The sequence below is a fragment of the Mobula birostris genome, chromosome 7 (genome assembly GCF_030028105.1).
Source record: "Mobula birostris isolate sMobBir1 chromosome 7, sMobBir1.hap1, whole genome shotgun sequence".
NCBI lineage: Eukaryota > Metazoa > Chordata > Chondrichthyes > Myliobatiformes > Myliobatidae > Mobula > Mobula birostris.
In genome coordinates, this window is record NC_092376.1 from 20,885,042 (window position 1) to 20,906,024 (window position 20,983).

Sequence of the window (20,983 nt, forward strand, 5' to 3'; positions counted from 1 at the left end):
GTTTCTGGTGTCATTATCTCAGCAGGTCTATCCTAGGCCCACCATATTGATGTATTCATGACAAAGGCACACCAGTGACTATACTTCATTCAGAGTTTGAGGAGATTTGGTATGTCACCAAAGACTCTTGCAAATTTCTGCAGATGTACCATGCAGAGCATTCTGACTTGTGACTGATCACATCACTTGTTTGATATGGAAGCGCTAATGCATAGGATCATGAGGCTTCAGAGTGTTTTAGACTCAGCCAGCTCCATCATGGGCACAAGCCTCTCCAACATAAAAGACATCTTCCAAATACAGTACCTCATGATTGTGGCATCCATCATTAAGGATCCTCACCATTCAGGGCATGCTCTCACCTCTTTACTACCATCAGGGAGAAGGTGCAAGAGCCTTAAGACCCATGCTCAACTTCTTAGGAACAATTTCTTCCCCTCTGCCTTCAGATTTCTGAATGACCTGTGAACACTACCTGGCTATTCCTCTTTTGCGCTATTTATTTATTGTAGCTTTTATTGTCCAGCAATCCTCAGATTTAATCCTAGCCTAATCATGGGACAGTTACAATGACCAATTTACCTACCAACTGGTATGTCTTTGGACTGTGGGAGGTAATTGGAGCACCCAGAAGAAACACGGGGAGAATGTACAAACTCCTTACAGACAACAGTGGGAATTGAACCCAGGTAGCCTGTATGGTAGAGCCCTGTGCGAACTACTGTGCTACAATTTGTTATACCTGCACTATACTGCTGCCATAAAACAGCAAATTTCACAACTTATGTCAGTAACAATAAACCTAATTCTGATTCCAGTCATGATTCAGCTTGGAGTACCAAATTTTGTGGGAAAACACTTCTCCGGCTCTCAATTTACTTTAGGCATGGGAGACTTAATTTTATTTCCTTTTTTTTTTAAAGAGGAGGACTGTTTGCGCTCACATCTCTAAATTCATTGACAAATCTAATTGGTGTTCTTCCAGAAACCATTTTCTGATGATTGAAGAAGTGTGGAAGATTGTTATCCTATATATAGTCTTTGGATTATTGAGTGGAAGAAAAGAAGCAATGTACATTTCTCCTGGCTTGCAAACTCCTGACGTGTATAAGCAGTACTTAAAATCAACTGTTAGGCGGACTGGCAAGATGGATTTGCCAGCTGTTGTGATGGATTTGCAGGCATCTGATGATAGGGCAAAATTGCAGTTATGGGGATGAGTTACAATGTAACAGGAGGGGACAAAATCGAAAAGGGAGGTGAATACAGGATTGAAGGTGTTATATTTGAATACACTGCTGGAAGTTGTGGTATATATTGGTACCAACGGAGGAGGTCCTGAACAGAGAACACAGGGAGTTAGGCAGAAAGCAGAAAAGCAAGAGCTCCAGGGTAGTAATCTCTGGATTGCTCCCTGTGCCAAGTGCCAGTGAGGGTAAGAATAGGATGATTTGGCAAATGAATACATGGTTAAATATTGGGTGCAGGGGGCAAGGTTTGAGAGTTTTGGATCATTAGGATCTTGCCAAAGGAAGGTATGACCAATTTGGAGAAATCAAGAGCGACTTCCAGCTGGGCGACAAAATCTGAACCCAGAGTGAGTTGCTGCGGAGTGTGTTTTAGGCCCGGAGCCTTTCACTACAGCGATACCTGGGGTCCTAGTGCGAGGTACAATACGCTGTTTGGACAATTTAAATGATATACTGGAAAAACATGGCATCTGGATCGGAGGTGAGGGCAGATTTCGCTCGTACTCCTACAATGTTCACTCCTCTCTCTCTATGGCGCTGAGGCCATGAAGATTGCCCTTGGCAGCTGTGCTACATGCCTGCTAGTATGATTGGGTGATACCGAGGCTTGGTACTGTGGGCTGCTCTGGGGTTCGGATCTATGAACTCATTTTGGTTTCAGAGTGCTGTTGCTTGCTTCTATTGTTTGCATAATTTGTGTTATTTTCCCCTTTTTCAGTGCATTGGGTGTAGCTCTTTATTTTTTTAAAATTGGGTTCTTTCAGGTTTCTTGCTTTGTTACTGGCTGTAAGCAAACAAATCTCAAGGTTATATAATTTATATGTTGTATAAATTTATACATATAATTTATACGTTCTTTGATAATAAGTGTACTTCGAATTTTTGACCTGAATTTTTGAAGAATAGGTTACACCTAAACCCGAGGAGAGCCAGTATCCTTGCAGGCAGGTTTGCTAGAGCTGTGGGGGAGGATTTAAACTAACTTGGCAAGGAAATGGGAAGCAGAGTGATAGAGCTGAGTATGGGCAGTTGGTATACAAGTAGATGCAATCTGTAGTGAGACTGTGAGGAAGGACAGGTAGATGATGGGGCAATATTGCAGTCAGTGGGATGAGTTAAAGTATAACAGGGGTAACATAAATACAGGATTGAAGGTGTTACATTTGAATGCACGCAGTATATGTAATGAATTAGATGATCTCGTAGTGCAGTTGGAGAGTAGCTGGTATGATGTTATGGGCTTCCCTGAATCGTGGCTGAAAGAAGATCATCGTTGGGAATTTTACGTTCAAGGATACGTATTGTATCAAAAAGGACAGGCAGGTAGTCAGAAGGAATCAGGTAGCTTTTTAGGTAAAGAAAAGAAATCAAATCCTTAAAAAAAGGTGACATTGGAAAGATGTAGAATCGTTGTGGCTAGAGTTAAGAAACAAAGTGTAAAAATATCCTGATGGGAGTTATATACAGGCCTCTGAACAGTAGCCATGTCATGGGCTACAAATTACAACGGGAGATAGAAAAGACACGTAAAAAAGGCAATGTTGCAATAATCATGAGCAATTTCAATATACAGATAGATGGGGAAAATCATTTTGTTGCTGGATCCCAAGATGAAATTTGTAGAATGCTCTTGAGATGGCTTTTAAGAACAGCTTGTGAGTAGGCCACTAGGATGGCAATTCTGGATTTAATATTATGTAATAATCCAGATTTGATTGGGGAGCTTAAGATAAAGGAACTCCTAGGAGACACTGCTCATAATATGATAGAATTTACCCTGCAGTTTGAGAAGGAGAAGCTAAAATTGGATGTATCATTATTATAGTGGCATGAGGGAAGAGCTGGCCAAGGTTGATTGTAAGGGGACACTAGTAGGCATGACAGCAGAGCAGCAATGGCTGGTGTTTCTGGGAAAAACTTGGAAGGTGCGGGAAAGATACATCCCAAAGATGAAGTATTCCAAAAGGAGGATGAGGCAACTGTAGCTGACAAAGGAAGTCAAAGACAGCATTAAAGCGAAAGAGAGGGCATATAATGTTGCAAAAAATAGTGGAAAGTTTGTGGGGTTCGGATGCTTTTAAAATCCAAAAGAAGGCAACTAAAATCCATAAAGAGAAAAAAATTAAATATGGTAGTAAGCTAGCCAATAGTTGGTAAGCTAACCAATAGTATACAAGATGATACAAAAAGTATTTTTTCCAGAAATATAAAGAGTAAAAGAGAGCCGGGTGTGGATATTGGACTGCTCAGAAATGGTGTTGGAGAGGTAGTAATGGGGAATAAAGAAATGACGGAGGAACTGAGTAAGTATTTTGTATCAGACTTCATTGTTGAAAGGTGTGAGCAGTATGCCAGAAATGCAGGAGTGTCAGGGGCAGAAATGAGTGCCGTTGCTATTACTAGAGCGAATGTACTTGGGAAACTGCAATGTCTGAAGCTAGATAAGTCATGTGGACCAGATGGACTACACCCCAGGGTTCTGAAAGAGGTAGCTTGAAGAGATTGTGGAGGCATTAGTAACGATCTTTCAAGATTTTCCTGGAATGGTTCCGGAGGACTTGAAAATTGCAAATGTCACTCCATTCTTTAAGAAGGAAGGGAGGCAGAAGAAAGGAAATTATAAGCCAGTCAGACTGACTTCAATGGTTTGAAAGATGTTGGAGTCTATTATTGAGGATGAGATTTCAGCGTACTTGGAGGCATATAATAAAGAGACCAAAGTCAGCATAGTTTCCTAAAGGGGAAATCTTGTTTGACAAATCTGTTGGAATTCTTTGAGGAAATAAAAGGCAGGATAGACAAAGGAGAATCGATGAATGTCGTTTAGTTGGATTTTCAGACAGCCTTTGACAAGGTGCCGCACATGAGGCTGCTTAACAAGATAAGAGCCCATGGTACTACAGGAAAGATACCAGCATGGATAGATGACTGAGTTGCTGGCAAGAGGCAAAGAATAGAAATAAAGGGGGAATTTCTCCATCAAATGGATGGGGAAGTAGCTGCATTTAAACAGTGATGATATATCTAAGTGCTGCTTAATTATTCATTCCTGAATGTAAGTTATTTGTAAAAATTGTCTAAATTTCTGCATTTTCTTTTGCTATTGATAGATGAGCAAAATGCTTTAGAGCGCTAAATTATTTTTATAGACAAACTCACCCCTGTCCTCCTTTTTCCCTTACCCCCATCACCCTTCTCTTCTCGCTCCTGTGCCTTCTTGATCTTCCCATCGCCCACACACTCCTCCCTGACCCCTCCTATCAGGTTCTGTCATCTTCAGCCCTTTGTCATTTGCAAGTGTCACCTCGCAGCTTCTGGCATCATTCCCACTGTTCCCCTCCCTCATCTCGACTCACCCATCACTTGCCAGCTCTTGCTCCACCCCTTCCCCATACCCTCTTCCAACCCCACCTTTTTTTATACTGGTTATCTCTGCACTTTCCAGTGTGGCTGAATAGTCTTAACTCAAAATGTTGACTGTTCCCCTCCCTCTGTATAGGTTGCCTGATCTGCTGAATTCCTCCAACATTTTGTGTGTCTAGTTTCATATTGTTTATATTTATGCATTGGATTACAAAAGTGGACACAATACTATAGATAAATATTAACACCTTTTAATTTTTTTCTGTTATCATTATCTGCCTTGAATTTTTATTGCAGTCTGAGAGGGCAATGAACTGCCCCACCCAGTGTTGTTTATAATAGAACAGTTGGCTATACTTCGTATTTTCTCTGTAGTTCATTGTCTGTGTAACTGAGATGCTACATGCTGTTTTAAATTATTAAATCTTGCAGTATTGTGGATAACAATCTTATTGTTGTGGCATCAGTGTAAACAGAGCATTTTAAGTTGAACCTCTGATCATCTTGTACATTAATGTCATGTGTGTAAGTATTTCTACCTGCACCCTCAAACTGATTGGAAAGCTAAATTAAGCAGTATTGTCTCAATGTCTTCCTATCATAGCAATAGGATGCTGGACAATAGCTAGTAATTTTAGATGAGCAAACAGAGGTGCATGGGTTACATTTCCATCCAGATTGACTCTTGTCAACTCCGTTGACCTGAGTGAACTAGTTCTTCCCCCCCCCCCACCCTTGTGAGCAGTGTAATACAACATCTTTCTCTTTGACTGGCCTGGTTCATTGCCTTAGTCAGTTCAGTAATGAATGTAAATACTACCCTCATTTCATCCTTGGGTATCCTGCCTGGCGGTTAGCAAGCTGGCCAGCTGCTGTCTGTGCACACCCAGATTTTGACTCAATTGGAAATTGGAAGGGACAGTGTCCAGATTCCGTGATTTCATTAAACAGAACTTTTGACAAAATGTTTCATTACCTTTTTTTCATCATTCACTCACTAAGATGCTGGAAGATAGCTGGTAATTTCAATGAGCAAGCAAAAAATTATTTTGTTAGTAAATGCTGTAGAAAGCAGCGTTACTTCCCATGAGCAGTCTGTGTGGAGCCAGACACCATTTAAAAGTTTCTACTCTGATACAATGTATGAACAATCCAGACCTCAGCAGGTCATCTAGCATCAGCGTTTTGTAGCGAGTGTTTGAAATAAGAATATTTTACAGGTAATGGGCTTTGGTCTGTACCTTATGGATGGAAGTGTAAGCAACATATACAAATTGGATGCCAAGAAACGAATACACTTGAGCAAGGTTGATAAATTTTTCAAGGTAAGGAGATGTCATTTTCTCTTGAATTAGTGAAAACAATAGTTTTATCTTTGGATCTGTTTTTCTATATAGACATGTTTTTTGTATCTTTATAGTATCAGTAATTATGCATGTTAGATACTACATCTTGAAAAGCTAGTTTTTCATAACATTAAAATTCATCGGGGAAAAGAAAATTCAGAAGACATAAACAGTTATTGACATACTGCATATCATCTATTAGAGTCTCGTTTTAAAGTAAATTAATAGTGCCATGAAATACAGGGAAATAGAGATTTTTGATTTTGTACTTAAAAGTAATTGATTAAAAAAAACCCAGCAAAAGGCAATTTTAAGTCAACAGCTCTTTTCCTTTCTGTTTTGGACTTGGTTTGAAAAAGGTTGTTGCACTTTTTGAAAGGTTATTATGTGCCCAGGAATTAAAAGTCCATTTTTTTATTGTACAACAGACTTTGTGCTTACATTTATCAGGTAGTTATTGCTCACCTGTTAACTGTTTTCTTCTCTTTGTTTAATCATTAATTGCACAATGTGCAGAGAAAGATGGTTGCTGTATAGACAAATGTCTAATAAATTATCATGGGTTTGTTTGGGCACTTCAGGGCATGTGAAATTATACTAGGTCAAACTCTAGAGCACATTTCCTTGCCAGGCCTCCTTACTGTTAGCATTTAATACTTTATGCACAACTTATCTAAAGAATAAAGTATGTTTTTTGCTGAGAACAATGTGATGCAAGGCCATAAGACATAGGAGCAGAATTAGGCCATTCAGCCCATCGAGTCTGCTCCGCCATTCCATCATGGCTGATCCTGGATCCCACTCAACCCCATACACCTGCCTTCTCGCCATATCCTTTGATCCCCTGACAGATCAGGAAATGAGCAGCTTCCGCCTTAAATATACCCATGGATGGCCTCCACCGCAGTCTGTGGCAGAACATTCGACAGATCTACTACTCTCTGGTGAAACAAACTCCTCCTTACCTCTGTTCTAATGGGTTTCACCTCAAATTTAAGGCTTTGCCCTCTAGTTCTGGATATCCCTACCACAGGAAACATCCTCTCCACATCCACCCTACCTAGTCCTTTCAACATCCAGTACGTTTCAAAAAGATTTCTCTCCCCCCCCCCACCCCCCCGCATTCTCCTAAATTCCAGTGAGTACAGGATCAGCTCCTCATGTTAATGGAAAAAAGTATAGTCGACATTTCGGGCCGAGACCCTTTGGCAGGACTGGATAAAAAAAAGGATGAGTAGATTTGAAGGAGGGGGGGAGAGAAAAAACACAAGGTGATAGGTGAAACCTGAAGGGGGAGGGATGAAGTAAAGAGCTGGGAAATAAATTGGTGAAAGAGACAGAAGGCCGTGGAAGAAAGAAAAGTGAGGAGGAGCGTCAGATGGGCAGGCAGGGAGAGAAGGTGAGAGAAGGAACAGGGGATGGGGGAATGGTGAAGGGGCGAGGGACATTACCGGAAGTTCAATAAATTGATGTTTATGCCATCAGATTGGAGGCTACCCAGATGGAATATGTAAGATTTTGTTCCTCCAACCTGGATGTGGCTTCATCGTGATAGTAGAGGGGGCCGTGGATTGACGTATCAGAATGGGAATGGGAAGAGAAATTAAAATGGGTGGCCACTGGGGAAATCCTGATTCCTCTGGCGGACGGAGCGTAGGTGCTTGGCGAAACGGTCTCCCGATCTATATTGGTCTCGCCGATAAACAGGAGGCCGCACCAGAAGCACGGGACGCAGTATATGACCCCAACAGACTCACATGTGAACTGTCGACTCATCTGGAAGGACTGTTTGGGGTCCTGAATGGTGGTTTAGGTATAGCACTTGTTATGCTTGCAAGGATAAATGCCAGGAGGGAGATCAGTGGAGAAGGATGAATGGACGAGGGAGTCGTGTATGCAGAGATCCCTGCAGAAAGCAGAAGGTGGGGGAAGGGATAATGTGCTTCAACAGGTATAGCGCTTGTTCCGCTTCCAAGGATAAGTGCCAGGAGGGAGATCAGTGGGAAAGGATGAATGGACCAGGGAGTCGAGTAGAGAGTGATCCCTGTGGAAAGCAGAAAGTGTGGGGGAGGGAAAGATATGTTTCAATACCAGAGCACATCTCCTCCACCCCCCCCACTCCCCCCAATTTCCTGCTTTCCACAGGAATCTCTCCCTATGCAATTCTCTTGTCCAATAGTCCCTCCCCGCTGATCTCCCTCCTAGCACTTATCTTTGCAAGCGGAACAAGTGCTACACTTGCGCCTACACCCTCTGTCTCACTACCATTCAGGACCCCAAGCAGTCCTTCCAGGTGAGGCGACACTTCGCTTATGAGTCTGTCGGGGTTATATACTGTGTTCGATGCTCCCGGTGTGGCCTCCTATATAACAGTGAGACCTGACGTAGATTAGGAGACCATTTTGCCGAGCACCTATGGTCCATCTACCGGTAGAATCGGGATCTCCCAGTGGCCACCCATTTAAAATCTACTTCCCATTCCCATTCTGTTATGTCAATCCATGGTCTCCTCTACTGTCACAATGAGGCCTCATTCAGGTTGGAGGAAAAATATCTTATATTCCATCTGGGTAGCCTCCAACCTGATGGCACAAACATTGATTTCTTGAACTTCTGGTAATGCCCCCACCCACCCCCTGTTCACCATTCCCCATCCCTTTATCCCTCTCTCACTTTATCTCCTGCCCTGCCCATTGCCTCTCTCTGGTATTCCAACCCCGTCTTCTTTCTTCCATGGCTTTCTGTTCTTTCCTATCGGACTACTCCTTCTCCAGCCCTATATCTCTTTCACCAATCAACTTCCCAGTTCTTTACTTCATCCCTCCCCCTCCCAGTTTCACCTATCACCATGTGTTTCTCTCTCCCCTCCCCCACCTTTTAAATCTAGCCCTCATCTTTTTTACTCCAGCCCTGCCAAAGGGTCTTGGCCTGAAATGTCAACTACGTTTTTCCATAGATGCTGCCTGGTCTGCTGAGTTCCTCCAACATTTTGTGTGTGCTATTCGGATTTCGACCATCTGCAGATTTTCTCTTGTTTGTCATATGTTACTCCCTTCATTCCCGGAATCATCCTCGTGAACCTCCTCCGGACTCCTTTCTGAGATACATGGCCCAAAACTCTTGATAATACTCTAAGTACAGCCTGACTAGTGTCTTATTAAAGGCTCAGCATTATCTCCATTTGTGATGTTTGTAGTACTTGATCAGTGTTCTCTTTGAACATGATTAGGTGTTGAAGCTAAACAACAACAAAAATGTCCCTGAAAGAAATCACTTAAATACTTGACCCACTTTTACTTTTTGTGTGCATTCACTTTATCAGTCTCAACATTTACCTGATGTTCTCAGCTGAGTATTGCAGAATAGCATTTGTTAGAATTTACTTAAATATAGTTGAAAATCATTTTCATTGGGAAAATGGTATGAGTCTAGTAAATCAGGTTTAAGCAAACTGGATTATTTATGGGTTGGGTGGACAAAGCAGTCCAATGGATCGGGGCACAAACTGAAGAGAAATTAGGTAATTATGAATGCACATAAGTACGCAGTTGATCATTTTCCTAGGTCTTGTTTCCTGAAATTGGAAAACCTGGTTACCTGGGTAAGCCACATTTCTAACCACCTCAGCCCTACAATGATTATCTTCTGTCAAATTAGCCTTCTTTAACCAACCCCTATTGATCAAAGCACCTTTAAGGGAAGGAATTGCTAATCTATTTACTATCTAGTGAAAATTGAAATCAAACAAATGCTGGAAGCACTCCACATGTCAAACAGTATCTATGAAAAGTTATTATGTTCGGTCAAAAGACCTTTTTCATAACTGAGATAGTGAGAGAACAAAGTACAGTAGAATCCAGTTAATCAGGACAGTCAGTTATTTGAAACAACTCTGAAAGAACAAAAACTAATTGAGAAAAAAGCTGGGATTTCCTTTGTTATTTGCAACACTGTGCCACTTAATTGGGGCAGGAGACATGCCGAGCAGTTTCTGCCTAGCGTCAGTCATGTGCATTTGTGTGTTTGATAGACACTGCTCTGTCCTTAGAGCAAACAGTTTTTAAATAGCGTCAGTTGCACGTGTTTGTGTTATGTTTTCCATTTGGGTTGACGAATGCTGATTCCGAAGCAGTGATTTTTGATCATTTTGTGACTGCACCAAATTAAAAGCCATCTACCTGTCACTACTCATAACCCACTGGCAGAGATAAATGAAGAGCCATAATTTACTGTTAGACTATGACACTACTTCATACAGGAAGGCAATAAAGGCAGTCCATTATCTGCACCAGGTGCCTGCACTGATTTTGTTCATTTACAGTCAATCAAAAGAACACACCATTGTACACTGGATGAAATTCCATCATCAAAAACTATTAGAAACTAATACACAGTTTTATAGTACTGTAGTAGTATTAGTAGTGTTCTATTTTTTCTGTATTTCATTTAAATACTGTACATAATCTGTTACTCATTTTGTCTTTTGATTCCTTTTTAACTATTTCCATAAAATTCTGGGTAGTTGGGTAGCCACTTAACTGGGCCAAAATGTCCTGGTCCCAATGTGTCTCAATTAACTAGAATCCACTATACAGGTTTCCCCCGTTATCCAAAGGTAGAGCGTTCCTATGAAACAGTTCGTAAGCCAGAATGTCATAAAGTGACTAAGCAATTACCATTTATTAATATGGGAAACATTTTTGAGTGTTCCCAGACCCAAAAAATAACCTACAAAATCATGCCAAATAACACATAAAACCTAAAATAACAGTAACCTATAGTAAAAGCAGGAATGATATGATAAATACACAGCCTATATAAAGTAGAAGTACTTTTCTGCTGCACTGTCTAGCGCAGCGAAAATCTCACGGCAGCACTCTTGGCAGAAACACGGCGCAAGTGCTCTCGGCAGAAACACTGTTCAGTAATCTTTAAGCTATGAAGCTGCCAAATCATACCAAATAACACATAAAAATACACAGCCTATATAAAGTAGAAATAATGTATGTACAGTGTAGTTTCACTTACCGGAATCGGGAAAACTCCAATAAATTGCAGTTTCGTCACAATTAAACACTTGCTTTATACGAATAACCACCTTCTGTAATTATTTTCTTCAGTTCTGCTGGGAACTTTTTGGTAGCTTCAGTATCAGCCGAAGCACTCTGTCCGGTAAACGTTAAACTATGAAGCTGCCCTCGCCTCAGAAACTGACCAAACCACCCATGACCTTTAAATTCCACTTTCGCAACACTTTCATCACCATCGTCCAGTGCTTTCTGTTTCAGCTTATTAAAAAGACTGACTGATTTCTCCTTAAGTATAAGAAAACTTAACGGAACACTACGCTTTGTACACCCATCAATCCACTCAAGCAATAGACTTCCCACTTTATCCATTATTGGATGCCGACTAAGAGAGACCACTTTGCTACGAGCAGAACCAACAGTAACATTGGCAGCTTTCAAAATTCTTTCTTTCTGCGTATAAATAGTGCGAATGGTGGACTCGGGCAAGTTCAACACGCAGACAATGTCCTTACTTCGTTCACCATGATCGAAATGCTTAATTATATCTAGTTTTATGCTAAGTGTAACACCCTTACGAGCTCTTTTAGGCTTTTGCGATACCTTAGAACTCATCTTGCTAACGGATGCACAAAATAAATCGAGATAAAGCACCTGTTTAAGCAATGGTGGCTAGAGTGTAGTTCCGGGGGAGGAGCTTGGCTGTTTGGGTGCGCTGCCTTTTTTCGTAACAGTGAAAACATCTTCTGTTAGCGAAAACAGGTGACTAATGTAGGTCTTTTGTAACAGCGAGGTGTCGTAAAGCGAACGTCCGGATAATGGGTCCACCTGTATATCTCAAGTTGTTGAGAGTGGGGGAGAGGTTGGTAAAACAAATTTGGAAGTGCCCAACAGATCAATTTGTGTCTAAAGAAAGAAAAAAACTCAGTTAATCTTACCAATGGATAAATTTGTAGCAGATCTAGCCATTTCTGATAGTTGGAGAAAAGATAGATGAAATTGTTAAGTTCAGCATTGAGTCTTAAAGGATGTAATAGGTCTTTTTGGTGCAATGCAAGAAACCACAATAGCTTGCCACTTTAATTCTCTACCCCATTCCTCCTTTAACTTATCCATATGTGAAAGTGTCAGTGAGGACAAGATTGACATTGATCGTGGTGTCTCCCATCATCATCAGCACTTAAAATAAGCATTGCCTAATTGGCCTTGGTTCGAGAGAGGTATGTACAGAATTTCTTAAAGCTGGTGATTTTTAGACTTAGTCTGTTACTTTGATTTTCAGACAAGGCCCCCCCCCCATTTGGTAGTAAAATGAGACTCCTTTATTATAAAACTTAAATTTGAAAGTTTTACAGAATTGATAACTTCCATAAAAAATGTCTTTAAAATGTTTTATCTTTGTCACTTTGCAGCAACTGCAGGTTGTACCATTATTTGGTGACATGCAGATAGAGTTGGCCAGGTATATCAAGACAAGTGCTCATTTTGAGGACAACAAATCAAGGTAAGGTTATGAATCACTTGGCTTGTGAATATGTAAACATACAGTGCTGCACTCAGTACAAAGGTAAGTATGATGTGAGGGGATAGTGGGTGGCAGCTGGAAGCAGTGTAATTTCTGTTTAGTTCATGGCCATACCATTGCATGACTTTAGTCAATTCATTTCGGTCAAGTTTAGGAAACGTTCCATTTACAGGAAATTTTTGCTGCTTTGCACAAGGCCACCCCTAATTCAGCATCTGTCTTGATGGCAAAGGACATAAGATTATTGAAAAAGAAAAAAACAAACGAGAAAATCTGCAGATGCTAGAAATCCAAAGCAACACACACAAAATGCTGGAAGAACTAATCAGGCCAGGCAGCATCTATGGAGAAGAGTAAACAGTCAACATTTTGGGCTGAGACGCTTCATCAGGACTGGAAAGGAAGGGGAGGTCAGAATAAGAAGGTAGAGGGAGGGGAGGAAGAAGTACCAGGTGACGGTTGAAACAGGGGAGGGGGCAAAGTAAAGAGTTAGGAAGTTGATTAGTGAAAGATAAAGGGCTGGAGAAGGGAGAATCTGATAGGAGAGGGCAGAAGACCGGGGAAGAAAGAGAAGGGGAAGGTGTATCAGAGGGAGGTGATGGGCAGGTTAAGACCATAAGACATAGGAGCAAAATTAGGATATTTAGCCCATTGAGTTAGCTCTGCCATTCCATCATGGCTGACCCCAGATCCCACTCAACCCCATACACCTGCCTTCTCGCCCTATCCTTTGATGCCCTGACCGATAGTAAACGATCAACTTCTGCCTTACATATATCCATGGACTTGGCCTCCACCGCAGTTTGTGGCAAAGCATTCCACAGATTCACCACTCTCTGGCTAAAAGCATTCCTCCTTACCTCTGATGTAAAAGGTCATCCCTCAGTTTTGAGGCTGTGTCCTCTAGTTCTGGATAACCACACCAGAGGAAATATCCTCACCACATACACCCGATCTAGTTCTATCAACATTCGGTAGGTTTCAATGAGATCCTCATGCATTCTTCTAAATGCCAGTGAGTACAGGCCCAAAGCTGCCAAACGCTCCTCATGTGTTAACCCCTTCATTCCCGGAATCATCCTCATGAACCTCCTCTGGACCGTCTCCAATGACACTCATCCTTTCTGAGATATGGGGCCCAAAACTGTCAACAATACTCCAAATCCAGCCTGACTAGTATCTTAAAAAGGTTCAGCATTATCTCCTTGCTTATATATTCTATTCCCCTTGAAATAAATGCCAACATTGCATTTGCCTTCTTTACCACAGACTCAACATGTGAATTAACCTTCTGGGAGTCTTTTAAGAGGACTCCTAAGTCCCTCTGTACCTGTGATGTTTGAACTCTCTCCCCATTTAGGTAATAATCTGCACTATTGTTCCTTTTACCAAAATGCGTTATCATACATTTCTTAACACAGTATTCCATCTGCCATTTTTTGCCTAATCTTCGGATTTGTCTCAGTCCTGCTGCAATCGCATTGTTTCCTGAGCTGTACCTCCCCCTACACGTAACGTTGTATCATCAGCAGACTTTGCCACAAAACTATCAATTCCATTATTTAAATCATTAGACAAAAACTGTGAAAAGTAGCCATCCCAATATTGGCCCTTGAGGAACACCACTAGTAACTGGTAGCCAACCAGAAAAGGCCCCTTTTATTCCCACTCGCTGCCTCCTGCCTGTTAGCCATTCTTCTATCCATGCGAGTATCTTTCCTGTAACACCATAGGATTTTATCTTGTTAAGCAGCCTCGTGTGGCACCTTATCAAATGCCTTCTGAAAATCCAAGTAAATGACATCCCCGCCTCTCCTTTGTCCATCCTGCTTGCTCTGTAAGATTTCCCTTTACATAGACTGTGCTGACTTTGATTTATTTTATTAGTCTCCAAGTACCCTGAAACCTCAATCTTAATAATAGACTCCAACACTTTCCCAACTACTGAGGTTAGGCTAACTGGCCTGTAATTTTCTTTCTTTTGCCTTCCTCCCTTCTTAAAAAGTGGAGTGACACTTGCAATCTTCTAATCCTCCTGGACCATGCCAAAATCAAGTGATTCTTGAAAGATCATGAACAATGCAACCGTTATCTCTTCAGTGACCTCTCTCAGGACTCTGGGATGTAGTCCGTCAGTTCCAGGTGACTTATCCACCTTAAGTCCTTTGAGTTTGCCTCCCACTTTTTCCTTTGAAATAGCAATGGCACTCACTCCTGCTCCCTGACACTCACAGACCTCTGGCACACTACTAGTGTATTCCACAGTGAAGACTGATGCAAAATACCCATTCAGTTCATCTGCCATTTATTTGTCCCGCATTACTAACTCATTTTCCAGTGGTCTAATATCAACTCTCGCTCCCCCCCCCCCCCACCCTTTTACTCTTTACATAACTGAAAAAAGCTTTTGATATCCTGCTAGTTTCCCTTCATTTTTCATCTTTTCCCTTTTTATAGCTTTTTTAGTTGCCTTTTTGTTGTATTTTAATGTTTCGCAATCATCTAACTTCCCTTGTCTGCTATCCGATACCAACCTGATTTTCCCAATCCCCTTGCAAATTGAAGTCCCTCGTTACAACTATGTCATTACTCTTATTACATGCCTTTTCCAGCTCCCTTTGCAATCTCAATCTCACATCTTGGCTACTATTTGGAGACCTACATCTCATTCCCATAATGGTTTTTTTTACCCTTGCAGTTTCTTAACTCCACCCACAAAGATTTAACATTCTCTGGCCCTATGTCACCTCTTTCCAAAGATGTAATTCCATCTCTTATGAACAGAGCTGCACCACTGCCTTTGGCTTCCTGCCTGTTCTTTTAATGCAAAGTGTATCCTTTGATGTTAAGCTCCCAACTATGGCCTTCTTTCGGCCACACTCAGTGGTGCCCACAACGTCATACTGACCAATCTCTAATTGCGCCACGAGTTCGTCCACCTTATTCCAAATGCTATGCGCATACAAATACAGTGCCTTCAGTCCTGCATTCTTCGCCCTTTTGAATTTTGTCTCTGTGGTACAATCTAACTCTCTGCTTTGCACTTGTACCCAATCATTGGCATGTCCATTCTTACATTCATGTTAACGTCCATCATCTACTTGTAAACCTGCTGGCTCATCCTCAGCTCCATCATACTGGTTCCCACCTCCCTGCCATATTAGTTTATACCACTCCCAACAACTCTCGTAAACCTGCCCGCAAGAATATTGGTCCCCCTCGGATTCAGGTGGAACCCATCCCTTTTGTACTGGTTACACCTTCCCCAGAAGAGGTCTCAATTATCCAGAAACCTGAATCCCTGCCCCCAGCTCCCATTCTTTAACCACACATTCATCTGCCACTTCGTTCTGTTCCAGTCCTCACTGTCATGAGGCACAGGTTGCAATCCCGAGATTACTATCCTTACTATCCTTCAGCTTCCTTCCTAACTCCTTGTATTCTTTTTCAGGACCACCTCCCTTTTACTTCCTATGTCGTTAGTACCAATATGTACTACGACTTCTGGTGCTTACCCTTTTTCAGGATATTGTGGATGTGATCAGAAATGTTGCGGACCCTGGCACCTGTGTTTCCTTTTTGCGTCCGCAGAATCACCTATCTGTCCCCCAACTATAGAGTCCCCTATTACTGCTGCCCTCCTCTTCAGTTCCCTACCCTTCTGAGCCACAGGGCCAGACTCCGTGCCAAAGGCACGGTCACTGTTGCTTCACCCAGGCAAGTTGTGCACGCAGCAGTACTCAAAATGGAGTACTTATTGTTGCGGGGAATGGCCACAGGGTGCTCTCCGCTATCTGATGTTCTCCCTTCCCTCTTCTGACAGTCACCCATTTATCTGTCTCCTGTAGCCTTGGGGTGACTACCTCCCTGTAGCTCCCATTTATTACTGTTTCACTTTCCCTAACAAGAGATGAGGTGAGAGAGGGAAACACAACCTGATGGCATGAACTTCGGGGAATTGTGAAGGTGGGTGTGGGGGCAATTCCCGGAAGTTCATGCCATCAGGTTGGAGGCTACTCAGACCTATCCAGGTGTTGCTCCTCCAACCTGAGTGTGGCCTCATCCTTATCCTCACCTCATCCTAGCAGTAGAGGAGGCATGCATTGACATGTCGGAATGGGAATGGAAAATAGAATGGAAATGCGTAGCCACCAGGAAATCCTGCTTTTTGTGCTGTACGGGAGGCCACACCGGGAGCACCGGATACAGTAGATGACCCCAACAGACTCACAGGTGAAGTGTCACCTCACTTGGAAGGACAGTATGGGGCCCTGAATGGTAATGAGGGAGGAGGTGTAGGGGTAGGTGTGGCACTTGCTCTGTTTGCTAGGATAAGTATCAGGAGGGAGATTAGTGGGGAGGGACGATTGGACAAGGGAGTCGCATAGGCAGACATCCCACCTCTCCCGGAAGTTCCGGGAGTCTCCCGCATATCGATAGCGGCACCCTGATGCCCAGAAATTATATACAATATCCTGGAAATCGATTTTTTTGAGAGTGAGAGCGAGCATCGTGATTCGTCTCTCTTCATGCTAAGTAGACCTATCAGTTTTCTCTGTGGGCAGGCTTTACAGTCGACCTCAAAAATAATGACAGTGTTGCTCGCTGCACTGTTTGCAACAGTGACTTTTCTATTACCCATGGTGGGTTAAGACTGTAAAAGACATGTTGAGGTGAGTTTAACAGGTGTCATTCATTCATTAGCATAGCTAACGTTATTTAAACTAGTTGGCTAGCTGCTAAGGAGCTACTCTGTTGATGTCCTACATGATGAGGCCAAACTCCCTGTAGACTTGCTTAAAGTTGTAATAGAATAAACATGATAATATAATATAATATAAGTACATATTTTAATGTCACATTTTCTGCATATACCCAACTTGGTTTACAGATTAGACAAGATCACTAAACAAAGTATTACATACACCCTTGGAGGTCGACCGGGGGTAGGGGGTATATGGGGTTGTGGGGGACAGGGGTGCTACCTCCCTGAAATTAGTTTTTGCAGGGTGGGATGACTGCATAGGGAGCAATCCTGTGGAAAGTGGAGGGGGGGGGATGTGGAAATGTGCTTGGAAGTGGGATCCCGTTGAAGATAGTGGAAGTTTTGGAGAACTGTGTGCTGCATGCAGAGGCTTGGGTGATAGGTGAGGACAAGAGGAACCCTATCCCTGGTGAGGTGGCAGGAGGATGGGGTGAAGGCAAATGGAAGAGGTGCGGGTGAGAGCTGCATTGATGGTGGAGGAAGCCCCTTTCTTTGAAGAAGGAGGACACCTCAGTTGTTTGGGAATGAAAAGCCTCATTCTGAGAGCAGATTCAGCAGAGACAGAGGAACTGTGAAAAAGGAATTTTTACAAGTGACAGGGTGAAAAGAAGTGTCATCCAGATAGCGGTGAGAGTCAGTTGGTTGATAAAAGACATCAGTAGATGCTGTCTCCAGAGATAGAGACCGGGAGAACAAGAAAAGGAGAGAGGTGACTGAAATGGATCAAATAAATTTGAGGGCAGGGTGGAAGTTGGAGATGAAGTTGCTGAAATTGATCAGCTCAGCATGAGTTCAGGAAGCAGCACTAGTGAGGTAATCAGTGTGGGATAGGAAGAGTTGGACAGCGATGCCGCTGTAGGCTTGGAACATGGGACTGTCCCACGTTAACTGACAAGAAGGTTGGGACCTGTGTGAGTGCTCATGGCTGCACCTTGGGTTTCAGGGAAGTGGGAGAAGCTGAAGGAGAAATTGTTGAAGGTGAGGACCTGTTCCTCCAGACGGAGGAGGAGAATGGTGGTGGAGGGGAACTGGTTGGGTGTATTGTCCAGAAAGAAGCAGAGAGCTTCAAGGCCCCCCTGTGGGGTATAGAAGTGTATAGGAACTGGACATCCGTAGTGAAAATGTGACGATCTGGACCAGGGAACTTAAAGTCATTGAAAAGATCAAGAGTGTGCAATGTGTCACAGATGTAGGTAGGAAAGGCCTGAACCAAGGGGGATAAAACAGAGTCGAGGTATGCAGACTCAAGTTCTGTGGGGCAGGAGCAGGCAGAAATGATGGGTCTACCTGGTCAATCAGGACTGTGGTTCTACCGGGTTGTTTTATGTTTGAGTTTTTCTTGGGTTTGAGACAAGATTCATTGTGGTAGAATAAAGGTAATTTTGTTCTCCATCTGGAAATAAAACATTTGCCATAACAGTTTCCATGCCAGCATTGGTTGTCAGAATCAGGTTTGTTATCATTGTCTTAGAAAGCATGAAATTTGTGGGGTTTTTTGCTGCTGAAGTACAGTGAAAAGAAATAAAATAGCTATCAATTACAAAATAAATACAGTGGATTCCAGTTAATTGGACCATCTGTTAATCTGGGCAGCCACTTATTTGGGACAACTCTTAAAGAACAAAAACTAATAGCGAAAATAACCAGGATTCCCTTCATTTATTTGGGATACTCTGCCGCTTAATTGGGATGGGACTGTTGCTGAACAGTTTCTAACTAGCGTCAGTCACTTGCGCTTGTGTGGCTGTTATACACTACACCATGCTATGAGTGAACAGTTTGAATAGCATCAGTTATGTTCAAACAGCAGTGATTTTTGTCACTGATAGTTGGCGACAAATATGCTGTAAGACAATTCAGAACAGTTTCGCTCACTGTGGTTTCAAGCAATCAGACTTGGAAGTGCCAGAAATGGCTGGGAGCAAAAATGAACCAATTTTGCTACTTCAAGTGAGGAATTATGAGGAACTTGAAGGTGTTGACAATCATCTGGAATGTTACCTTTGGTCCCCTTTGGGCATTCAGCTCTCACCTGTGATTCCATATTGCTGTTTGCATGCAACAGCGGACACACCCTTGTACACCGCTTCGACAGGTGGGCTAAACTGGGTGACAGTAGCCGGCCGGTCTCACCCTGGCACAGTAGGGACAGCCATGTGAGGTCAGTGGTCTGGATGGTTGAGATCTACATTGAGATCAGTCAGCCAAGAAGGTGGTTCTGCAATGCTACGTGGAGAGCGAAGGGCATGACAAGACACACAATTAAGTCAAGGTCATCCATCGCAACCAAGGTTGTAGATGCCCTCAATGGCAGGGAGTGTTATGCCTGTAACGGAACAGGCCGAGTCTACAACTCTCTCTGCAGACTCTTTAAATTTTGTGCATTGGCGCCTCTATAACAGATGGTGATGCAACCAGTCAGAATGTTCTCCATGGTGCATTTGTACAAATTTGTTAGTCTTTGGAGGCATACCAAATCACCTCAAACTCCTACTGTAGCACTTGGTGTGCCTTCATTTTGTGATTGCATCATTGTGTTGGGTCCAGGATAGATCCTCTGAGATGGTAATAAAACATAGAACAGTACAGCACAGGAACAGGCCCTTTGGCCCGCAATATTGTGCTGAACCAGCTAAAAAGCAAATTGAAAACACCCAAACACTAATCCCTACACAATGTCCATATCCCTCCATCTTCTGCATATTCATGTGCCTATTGATATGTCTCTTAAAAGACACTAATGTATTTGTCTGTACCACCATACCAGGCACTGCATTCCAGGCATCCATCACTCACTGAGCAAAAAAAAACTTACCTCTCACATCCCCTTTGAATCCATGCCTTCTGGTATTAGACATTACAACCCTGGGAAACAGATACTCCCTGCCTACTCTATCTATGCCTATCATAATCTTATAAACCTCTATCAGAACTCCCTTCAGCCTCTGTCGTTCTAGAGAAAACAACCTAAGTTTATCCAGCCTCTCATGATACCACATGCCCTCTAAACCAGGCAGCATCCTGGTAAACCTCTTCTGCACCTTTTCCAAAGCCTCAACATCCTTCCTCTAGAGGGGTGACCAGAACTGTATGCAATACTTCAGATGTGGCCCAACCAGAGTTTTATAAAGTTGCCACGTAACCGCTTATCTTTTGAACTCAGTGCCTCCACTAATAAAAGCAAGTATTCCATAAGCCACCTTAACCACCCTATTGATCTGTGTAGCCACTTTCAAGGATGCTCATAGAACTTAAAGCTGCTCGCTCTTTCCACTGCTGACCCCCTTGATGATAACTGGTCTGTATTCTCTCTCCTTCCCCTTCCTGAGGAACACAATCAATTCCTTGGTCTTGCTGATGTTAGTTGCAACATTGTTATTGCAAAAGCACTGAACCAGCTGATCTATCTCATTCCTGTACGCCTCCTTGTTGCCAAATGAGATTGTCAACAACAATGATATCATTAGCAGATTTACAGATGGGGGTTTGCGCAGTGCCTAGCCACACGGTCATGCATCAAGAGAGAGTACAGCAGTGTGCCAGGCCACATCCTAAAGTGTACCTGAGTTGATTGTCAGTAATGAAATGTTCTTACCGATTCACACTGACTGTAGTCTCCCAGTGAGGAACTTGAGGCTCCAGTTGTAGAGGGAGGTACAGAGTTCCAGGCTTTATAGCTTGTTTTTTTAATATAATTTTTATTGAGT

General features: G+C 42.6%; 1 protein-coding gene across 1 annotated transcript in view; it reads left to right on the plus strand.

Moving 5' to 3' along the window:
* Positions 1–20,983, plus strand: part of cyfip1 (cytoplasmic FMR1 interacting protein 1) — a 153,337-nt gene that overhangs the window by 62,738 nt on the left and 69,616 nt on the right. Inside the window, exons 10-11 of the mRNA XM_072262714.1 lie at positions 5,834–5,938; positions 12,399–12,490. Coding sequence (XP_072118815.1) covers positions 5,834–5,938; positions 12,399–12,490 — 197 coding nt within the window. The remainder of the gene's footprint in view (positions 1–5,833; positions 5,939–12,398; positions 12,491–20,983) is intronic.